Here is a 9781-nt window from a genome sequence, read left to right on the forward strand (position 1 = left end):
AAAAAGACAGCAGGCCGTTTTACAGATGAAGAAGCAAGCGACAAACAGAAGGAAAAGGGAAACAAAAGCTTGCAATAATGATCTCCTTTACATAATATTTATACACTCTGCACACAGGAGATAAGATCAAAGAAAAAAAAAACATGCTGCTGCATAGCTTCGATCCTCCCCTTCCCCACACATATAACTATCAGTCTACATCACGCCGTCCACCGGGCGCTTCAGCGATCCGGCAGCTGATGCCCACCGTCAACCACTATGCTAGGCAGCTCGCTCTCCACGCCGCCGGTGGTCGCCGGCGCGGTCACCGCGGCGGCCACATGAGAAGCGCCGTTCTCGGCGCTCGCCATGTCGTCGCCGCCGCCGTGCCGAACCACCACCTGCCGCAGCAGCAGCCCCTGCAGCCGCAGCAGGTAGCTCTGCCCAGCCGGCTGCGACGACCTCACGTACCGCGCCATCGTCGCCGCTGTCACCTCGCTGGCCGACGGCCGGTCCGGCTCGGAGGATGGCCGGAGGTTGTTGAGCGCGCTCAGGTCGAGGTTGGGGAAGACGGAGCACCGGCAACGGGGGCACTTGACATTCAGCCGGAGCCACTGGTCGATGCACTCCACATGGAAATTGTGCGCGCACGGGAGCCCACGGACCTGCATAATGGATTGGGAAAAGAAGTCTTTGTCAGTCCTTAAAAATGCTGGAGAACGTAACTTCATAAACCATCTCTAGTCTTGTTTTACCCTCGAACTAACAAAAATGCTCCACTTTACTTCTAACCATGCTTTTTTATTCTTTATACAAGTTATATTCTTCGTTGAAATTGTGGCATGTACACATTATTACTCTTTTTTCTTTTTTTGAATTTTTGTTCACTATTTGCATAGGTTAGACACACCTAAGATAAAAATTTAAATATAGAGATTCAACACTGCATACAGAATTTCATGATAGAAGTATTTTGTAAAGTAGTTTATTTTGTCATCAATGGTTGTACAAATTTTAGCTTAAGTATGCCTTGTATAAAGACGGAAAAGAGATGTGTTACAAAGAAACAAGATGAGCTGTTTTTATATGTAGTTTAGGGGATCAAATGGGTAAAAGAAATAGTTCAGGGAGTTGATTGCTGGCAAAATAAGTTAAATGGACTTTTTTCCTGATGGATTCATGCCACATACAAACACATGAAGAAGCACCATGTGCAAATACTAGTAGAATTGCAGTTCAATCAAGTTCTCTACTTGGTGTCTGTAATTTACCTCGTTGCCAACATGGAATTCCTCCAGGCAGATTGGACACTCACTGCAGTCTGTAGGAACAGCTTTCAGTCTGAACTTCGGGAGTTCTTGAATCAGTGCCTCAACTGCCTCTCTCTGCAGAAGGAGGACCAATTTAAAATCATTCTGCTCAATGACACTGGATTTCAGTGTTACTGCAGTGTTCAACAATGGTCCCAAATGCATGCATTTGGGCAAACATTGGAAAGAAAGGTATCTAAATGCCTTTGATCAGGAAACATCACCCTCAGTTAGATTATCACAAAAAGATCTGCCAGTGCTTGGCAACAAGCTGGGGCAAAAATATTGTGGTTGCTAATTAGTATTAGTTTCTTTCCTGTCCTTTTCTACTGCCTCTATTGAGTTCTATTCCTCATACTCTCTGTTTTGTACTGACCTTTGCTCCTTAATACAAATCCAGAAGTCTTCAGAGACTTCTTTGCATCTCTGAGATCGCTAGCAAATAAATACATGGAAATTTTGTCTAGCTAGATTATACCAACAGCTAGCAGACAGTACGACCCCTTGAATCGAATGTACAGCTAAATGCCTAAATATAAGCAAATAACAGAATCAATCAACACACACACTAGCGATATGTCGAAAGGCGATTCATCAAATTGCGCAAAGCAACTTACTTGGGCAGCTGTTAAATAAAGACCAGGATGATATGCAGTATCTTGGCCCATTCCTCTCATTTCCAAGCCAACGGCCTCAAATGCCCAATCAGGCACACGGATCATGTCAACCAAAACCTATAGATGATGACAATAAAAAAAATTGAAATCCTCCCTACTTAAATATAAAGCTAGTAGTTGAGACAAGTAAGCTGCACAAACTGAATTGAACAGGCAAGCATGGAAAAAGGGCGTGCAATGCTGTAGTTTCATATTTTTCAAACGTCTACCATTGACAGTTCACTGGACAAAATCAGCAGCGAAAACGAACAAAAAATCTTACCCCATATTCAGAGACTGGTATTCCCTGTTGTGCCCTCTGCTGGAGAGCATGCCTTCGGCTTAGCCACTGCAACAAAATTAAAAGTAAAACATGGCGATATGCCCTCTGTGAATTTAAATATACATTTTTTTTAACAAAAAAGCGCTGTAGGGAAAGCCCCCACAGTTGCTTTATTAAAATAAGAAGGCAAAATAAAATTACAAGAAATCTACCAAAAGTTCTGACTAAAAAAAGATCTAAAGCCAGTACAACCATGAGGATTAGGGTTCTGCTATCAGTATGGCTTCTGCACTAATAGTCAATATGAAGGAAGACGTACACTACCCTTCATGCTTTTAAAAGAAGAAAAAAATAAATGGATACGATTTCTAGATGATGCAAAGAAGATATGAAATTATGAATACATCAATGCCAAATAACAATTCTCTATAACTAAAACCTTAACATCTTCAATCTAAATGACATCTAGATATAGTATGTATGACTGATGGTATGACACTCAAGAAGACTGAATCTTTGCACAGTAATCATGGATAAATCGATGAACGATAATATGCGGATCCAATGCAAGATTGCAGTTTGTACCGACATATCTTATAGCAGTACCTTTCCAACAGCCACACACGCAATACAGGCGAGACCACAGTAGCTGAAAAGCAGCCATATAAGGAAGCCCCATTTTTGTCCTTCCTCGGGTAACTACATATAGAGTGAGTGTATGTTAAGTAAAACTTCTAAATATTTGGTGATGAGCATAATACCATAACAATAAGAAAACTTACACAGCCTCTTGCAGTGCTAAACCACAATGTTCCTATCACAGTCCAAACCCAAAGAAAGGGATAGAGAAGAAGCACAAGAACCGACAAGACAACAATTCTCCCACAAAAACGAGCATATCTCTGTTGCCATCCAAGATCCCTACAATTACCAGCCACAAAAAGGACAAACGTCATACTTTGGAAAAGTTTAGAAGGTAAGGACCAACATACAAAGGTGGACATTGGCAAGTTAGCAACTCTATTTTGTAGGCGATACTCAAGCCTCTTACAACTGTAAGAGGAAATACTTATGTGCTGTCCTATTGCACAGTGTTGCTTTAATGATAGAAACACCTCTTGCATGCTGTTTCTTTATCACAGAATGACAAATTTGTTATATGTACTCCTTTAGAAAGAAGGTAGTGTGGTGGCAGGGAATCTGCTACCAACACCTCCACTAAATTTCTTACTAATTGCTCCCTTAAATTCCTGAAAATGACACTTCTACCTTCCAAATGTTGTTTATTTTTTTCCCTTTTTTTTGTATTTGGCTTTCTAAATTCGCAATTTTACATGGAAATGTCGAAGATGACCAAATTTTACAAATAGACATGTGTAGACATTGTCAAGTGCTCTTGTAACAGAAAAGGAAAAGGTTTACAGGTTCAATGCAACAATCACATATATATGTTCCGAAAATGCAAACAGACTTATTCTATTCATTTTTATCTGTATCAAACATGTGGGCATACAGCTAGTCTTAGAAAATATTCTAAGAGCATATTCTGTTTGAACTTTGAAGTTACACGTTAAAATGGTAATACTACAAAAATCTAAATATGAAATATTTCAATGGCATATTACGGCAAATCTTCAAAATAAGACAGTAAGTTGCACAGAAGAAAAATAATACAGTAATGGCTAAATAAAAATAAATTGAGACTTCTATCTTCTGAAATGTTGAAACTACAAACTATATTGTTTTGCACTACAAACTATATTGTTTTGCGCCATGAACTCATCCAAAATTAGCAGACGGTTAAAAGGTTATATCTCATCTGCTCAGGTAATAACCATGCAAAGAGGCTGTTTAGCCTTATGTCCCTTCATAAACGTATTTTAATTATAATTTGCTCGTTTAAAAAGAGCGGAGGCTGAGGTTGCAATCAAGATAGTCAAGACAAAAATTGGTCAGGTTGCCTATTACAGGAATTTCCTTTTCTCCCGAAAGGGTACAAATGTCATTGTCAATTGTTGTTCTTCCTTTTTTGCTAGGCTGCTTTTCTCGATTTAGGGGTGACATCAAAATTTCATGTATGCAAATTTCATACTAGTCCATAATTAAAAAGAACTAAACCCAGTGGTAAGTTTGGGGTCAAAATGGTACAGATTTGTTCTGTCTAGCAGAACAGAACAGCCCACCCAAAGCAGAGGAAAATGACAACCACTGTCTTTACCCCTACAATCCATTTGTAGGTCTACCATAGGTATATTGTGACAGGAGAGATGAGGTTGAAATAGAAGGAGATAGTAGTTATAAACTTACAATCCCATGCCGGCGGCAAGGCCATTATCGACGAACATGAGAAGGCGGAAGATGAAGACGGTGGTGTAGTCAACCTGGGAAAAGATGAGAGAGTGAGATAGAGGAATAGCGGTTTGATTTGAGATAGATGTTGGATTGAGGAACTGACCACGATCCATATGTGCAACGGGTGGGCGCAGAGACGATACCTCTTCCAGTTGATGGAGACAATGATTCTGGACAAAGTTGAGGAGGAACAATAGCAATCGATGAAAATGTATCAGTAAAATGCACATTGCACTGGGTAAATTGTTTCATTTTTCCACCATGTTTTGTACATTCTCCCCCTTTTTTCCTCCCCTTTTTACCTTCCTCTTTTTCATGTACCTTCTTCCTGTAACTTTGTAACCATCTATTTTTGTCAATGAAATGGCTATAAGTTAATAAGGTAGCTGGCTCTACCTTCTTATGTCAAAAAAGAAGAAAAAATCCACCAGGTTTAGTCTAAACTTTCACTTTGCATTCACATAACACCCGCCCAACCCATTGCACCTAGTCCGGTGCAAATTGAAATGTAGGTTAATCTAACTGGTGCAAAACGTAATCGACTCTAACAAAAACTGAACGCGCGGCGAGCGAAATTCTAATAATTAAAACTGAAAGCATGGTGAGGAAATGATGAAAGGATACAGGCTGGTGGCGAGCATGGAGAGGAAGAATCCATCGTACCTGAAACCAATCAAGCAAAGCAACAGATGAATAGATTCTTCAAAGCATATTACAGCCATAGCGGGGAAGGGGGGAGTAGAGAATAAACTTAGTACCACTTGAAATCGACCCCCCGCATCGCCATGGCCTGCTAGCTAGATCTGGCCGGAGGAGCGCGGCAGCATCCACGCCCCCGCACTCCGCTCACTTCAGTGAGCCCCTCACTTCAACTCCAGCTAGGGTTTCTCGCGAGGAGAGAGAGAGAGAGAGCGGCGTCGCACTCGGCGGCGGGGCGGGGCGACGCGAGGAGGAGGGAGTACGGCGTCCCCCTCCCGGCGTCGACGCGAGTAGGGCCCCCGCGCGGCGGCGGCGGCGGCGCCGGGAGGATCGCGAGCGGCGAACGCGCCGGAGAGAGGGGGAGGAGGCGGCGAAGCGAAGAAGCTTTTCAGCGGCGAGTTCGTCGTCAGTGGGAAGGGGAAGTGGTTTGCGGGGGGGTTCACGCTGGCTTGATCCTGACGCTTCGTCTCTGATCCGACGGCTGATGAGATGCCACCGATCTGCTAAGAAGGGGTAAGACTACAGAGGAAGAAGGTGAACGACTGCATCTACCAGTTGGAACACGGCATTGTACATGTACTACCTAAAATCAAGCAAAGGAAAGCAACAGATTGATAAATTTCTCAAATTAAATCTCTTTTTGTTTCTTTGATGATGGCAAACTTCTGGTAAGTATTTGATATGACAGAAAGCTGCTTGGACAGTTGTATTTAGGTACGATGTAGTTATTAATTTATATTATCCTCTTTTCGATCTCCTACAATGAAGTAGAAGAGTGGCATTATGCTTTGCTTCAAAGGTAACTAAGGTTTTGACATCTAATTCCTTTTCAAGTTGAATTTGCACAGTATTTCTGTGTTTAATTTGGTGCCGATTTATTTCTTGACGTTCTAACATGCATAAATACTGAATTGAATGATTTAGAGCATGACAAAGCGGTGGTGCAGTGAATTTGTTATGAAACTTCTAGTAGCATTAATATTGTATGACTCCTTTTTTAGTTCCTCGGCAACTAAGGAGAAACAAAGTTTTTAATTAAAATCGCACTAATTTATTTCTTTGTGCAATTCTGGAACAAAGAAATTGGTATTTAAGAATATGCCCAGAAAATTCCAACCAAAGAATATGATTCATATCATAGGAATTTTAGAAGTTTAACATGAGCCTAAAACCCTCTCTCTTTTTTTTTTGATACATTCAAGCAACCAATTTCAACACTTCCTGGATTTTAAAGTTTGGATTTTAAAGTTAGTATTATGGATTTAACTACGCATGGTGGTTCAGATTTGGAAATAAGTTGTGCAAAGTTCGTCTTTAGAAAAGGACAATTAGAAAGGTTAAAAAAATTAAAAAATAACTGCAAGGTGTTGTACCAGTCTAGATGGAGAGGGAAAGGTTTTTGTAAACAACAGCTATGCATAAGTTAAGTGTAGCATAGAAAATGATGCTCCCTCCGTTTCACTCGTTTTAACTTTTTCTAAGTTAGACTTATTTATATTTGAATTATTTTATAAAAAAACATAATAATATTTTTGATAAAACATTGTATTAAAAATACAATCGATGTTAAATTTAATGAGATTAGATGTTGAAGAGTTACTATATTTCCAAATTTACAGAAGTTCGACTAAAAAAAAACTAAAAGCATCTAAATTATAAAACAGGGGGAGTACCTTAACCCCTACAATTCAGTGCAACAAAATTAAAAGGATTTGCTCTTACATGTCCTGAATCTTTTGAAGATCTTGACCAGTGAAGCATGCATGTTCTGCATCACTCTCATCTCATGCAACCTTGTACAATTGGGAAACAAATCCAAAGCTGCTAGCTAGCTGTGTACATATGGATTACTGCTGATTGGCACGAACTGAATTATTCGCACGTAATCAATCCAAAAAAACTATTAGTAGCCATGGGCAATGCAGGCCTCCCAGAAGAGCCTGTTGCTCTCGGCCGTGTGGCCTCCGGAGTCCTCCACCGCCTCCGCCGCCGGCGGCGCACGACGAGCGCCGCCGTCGGTGGCCTTCGCTTTCGCCGCCGTCACCGGCGCCTTCTCCGCCGCCCAGCACCACCACGGCACCGGTGTCATCATGACACCGGCCTTCTCATCCACCGCACTCTCCACGCCCTCCTCCTCCTCGCCGCCGCCGACGACGTATTGGCCATTGCCGTTCTTCCTCCCGTATCCTCCGCCGCTGCCGCCGCTGCAGGACTCCGCGTCGTCGTCGTCGTCATCCGCCACCGATGATCCCTCGCCGGTGGTGAGCGACGACGACGACGACACGGCGGCTGCAGCGTCGTCGTACTCGGAGTCGCCGGTGCGTTCTTCCGCCTCCGCCGCGGCCGGCGGCGGCGGCGGCGGAACGTGGCCGCGGCGTCGGCGGTGGTCGTCGTCGGCGTGGTCCATGGAGATGATGGCGAGGGGACGAGACGTGAGGCGATCCATTTTTTTTTCCTGAAACGAGACGAAACCGTGAGCTGTGTTGTGTTAATTATCTGAAAATATTCTTGGGCTTGGCGCGAAATATATAGAGGGGGATGGCCCACGGAGTCGGAGTCGGGTGACGTGGAGAGATGAGATGATGTGGACTCTGGTTCATTAGCCGACATCTTTGTCAACGACCTGACTCAACACGATAAAATGCTAAACATGGATGATTTCCTTTTAGGTAGGAGAAAATAATCCTACGTACTATCATCCATCTGCCGTAACTAATTAAAGTGCTAAACAACACATTTTTTTAGGGAAAAAGAATAGCATCCTTTCTAACCACGTAAGGTTTTACTCCCTAAAAATGCAAACATTTCTAGTTGTTTACCAAAGATTGACATTAACGAAAGAAACAACAATTACCTTGTTAATTAAATTCTAAATTGGTTATATTCTCTTCTTAAGCTTATGATTGGTTGAAAATGCTTGAGTTTCCATGCATTGAAAAATCATGTATCCTTCTAAAATGACATTGTAGTCTAATGTTAAAAATACTTATGTTTTAGGGGTAGAATGGAGCGAGTACAAATATTCCTAAGAATCCAGTTGCTACACGGAACAAGAAGATGTTCTGCTTTTCTACTCAGCCAAGATAGTAGTAAGCAAACTGAGAAAATATATATAGCGCTAGCTCAACAGCTGGTCACATAAACGTGAGAAACGAACAGGGATGAAGCTCAATGCTATTCATTCACAGTAAAGTTAACATGTATAATATCACTGCTAAGAGAGGATAAAAGATACCGGTTTTTTCAACCGGCAGAGATGACATTGATGATACTTATCATCGGTGACCACAAAACCGGCACCTATATGGTTCTAATAGGGGCCGTTTCTAAGCCAAAGAGCCACATGGCTGTTAAATAGGTGCCGATTTTGACCTCAAAACTGACATCTATATGGTCCTAATATTAGTGTTGGTTCTAAACTAAACAACCACGTGATTGTCAAAATAGGTATCGTTTTTATAAACCGGCACCTATAGTGGCGACACCTATTTGTATTTTTTATAGTGTATATTAGCTATAATGTTAGCCTATTTTTCTCTCCTCTTACTTTTTTTAACTATGAATTTAATGCAAATATCTTAGAGTAAGTGTATAGCCAGCTACTGCATGAAAACCACCGTTTCTCTTTTTCACATAAGATTTTTTATCCTAGATAAGGCTCCCATCGGATGGCCTAATCAGCCAAAGAAAAAGCCAAATTTTAAATTTTTAAACTTAATTTTAAGATTGATTTTGAGATATTTTTAATATAGTTTCTTTTTCAACATTGGCTTTTAAGTCACCAAGAATACATATATAAAAGTTTTACCTACAAATTCATTTTTATTCTCTAATAAACCGTTGGAAAAAGCCAAACGATAGGGCCTTTAAGTTTATGGTTGATTTATACTCTACTAGCTCCAATAAACTGATGATGATGACATGGATGACGAGATCGATGACGTGGCCTGCATAGCTAGGTCGATGACTCGACGTGCACCCACTGCACGCATACGCGACCAATCCAGAAAAAAATGCATGTATACGCAGCCTGTGTAGTACTCCGTAGTACATATGCTGTGACACGTGCACATGCATGCACATAGTCTGGTGAGTTTCCTTCTCCTTTTTCAAAAAAGAAAAATAAAAAGGTTAATTTCCCTCTGTTCATTTTGATCACGTCGAGACCGTCGCGTACTCACGTTGTGCATGCGGCGGCGGCGGCGGCTACCGCCGGATTTGTCGGTTTAGCTTTGGGAATCGGCGGGCGTGCGTGCTCCGATCGAGACAGGGGCGGCACGGCACGATGGAGTAGAAAGAGGACGCATGCGGTGGGGCCGGATGGGTTCTAGAAGCTTTCCATTATTATCTGCCTACCTACTTGGCGTTCTAGAAGACAACTTTTTCCCTTTTTTTGTCGCGGCGGCCGGCCGGTCTCTCGTCCTCTCTCTTGATCAGCTAGTGGCTGAAAGATGTTTTATGTATTTTATTACTCTTTGTTTCGGGCTATAAGATGTTTTAGC

General features: G+C 41.8%; 2 protein-coding genes across 2 annotated transcripts; both read right to left on the bottom strand.

The window, feature by feature from the left end:
- Window positions 1-51: 51 nt before the first annotated feature.
- On the bottom strand, window positions 52-5672 carry LOC4337790 (E3 ubiquitin-protein ligase SIS3). Its single transcript, XM_015784909.3, has 10 exons — window positions 5339-5672; window positions 5205-5243; window positions 4684-4750; window positions 4536-4609; window positions 3011-3149; window positions 2835-2927; window positions 2229-2294; window positions 1907-2023; window positions 1251-1364; window positions 52-644 (listed from the first exon to the last, which is right to left on the bottom strand). Exons 1-10 carry the CDS (start codon window positions 5365-5367, stop codon window positions 222-224), a joined length of 1161 nt encoding a protein of 386 aa, XP_015640395.1. The 5' UTR covers window positions 5368-5672; the 3' UTR covers window positions 52-221.
- A 1188-nt stretch (window positions 5673-6860) lies between these two features.
- On the bottom strand, window positions 6861-7777 carry LOC4337791 (uncharacterized). Its single transcript, XM_015784910.3, has one exon. It carries the CDS (start codon window positions 7723-7725, stop codon window positions 7183-7185), a length of 543 nt encoding a protein of 180 aa, XP_015640396.1. The 5' UTR covers window positions 7726-7777; the 3' UTR covers window positions 6861-7182.
- Between the last annotated feature and the right edge of the window lie 2004 nt (window positions 7778-9781).

This window comes from Oryza sativa, chromosome 5 (genome assembly GCF_034140825.1).
Source record: "Oryza sativa Japonica Group chromosome 5, ASM3414082v1".
Taxonomy (NCBI): Eukaryota; Viridiplantae; Streptophyta; class Magnoliopsida; order Poales; family Poaceae; genus Oryza; species Oryza sativa.

Bases quoted from the DNA above. Each gene is read 5' to 3' on its own strand.
- LOC4337791 (XM_015784910.3), bottom strand. From the start codon at position 7,725: ATGGATCGCCTCACGTCTCGTCCCCTCGCCATCATCTCCATGGACCAC.
- LOC4337790 (XM_015784909.3), bottom strand. From the start codon at position 5,367: ATGGCGATGCGGGGGGTCGATTTCAAGTG. The intron at 2,295-2,834 runs GTACTGCTATAA...ATTTTGTTGCAG, and splicing joins CGTGTGTGGCTGTTGGAAAG to TGGCTAAGCCGAAGGCATGC. The intron at 645-1,250 runs GTAAATTACAGA...TCCATTATGCAG, and splicing joins AATTCCATGTTGGCAACGAG to GTCCGTGGGCTCCCGTGCGC.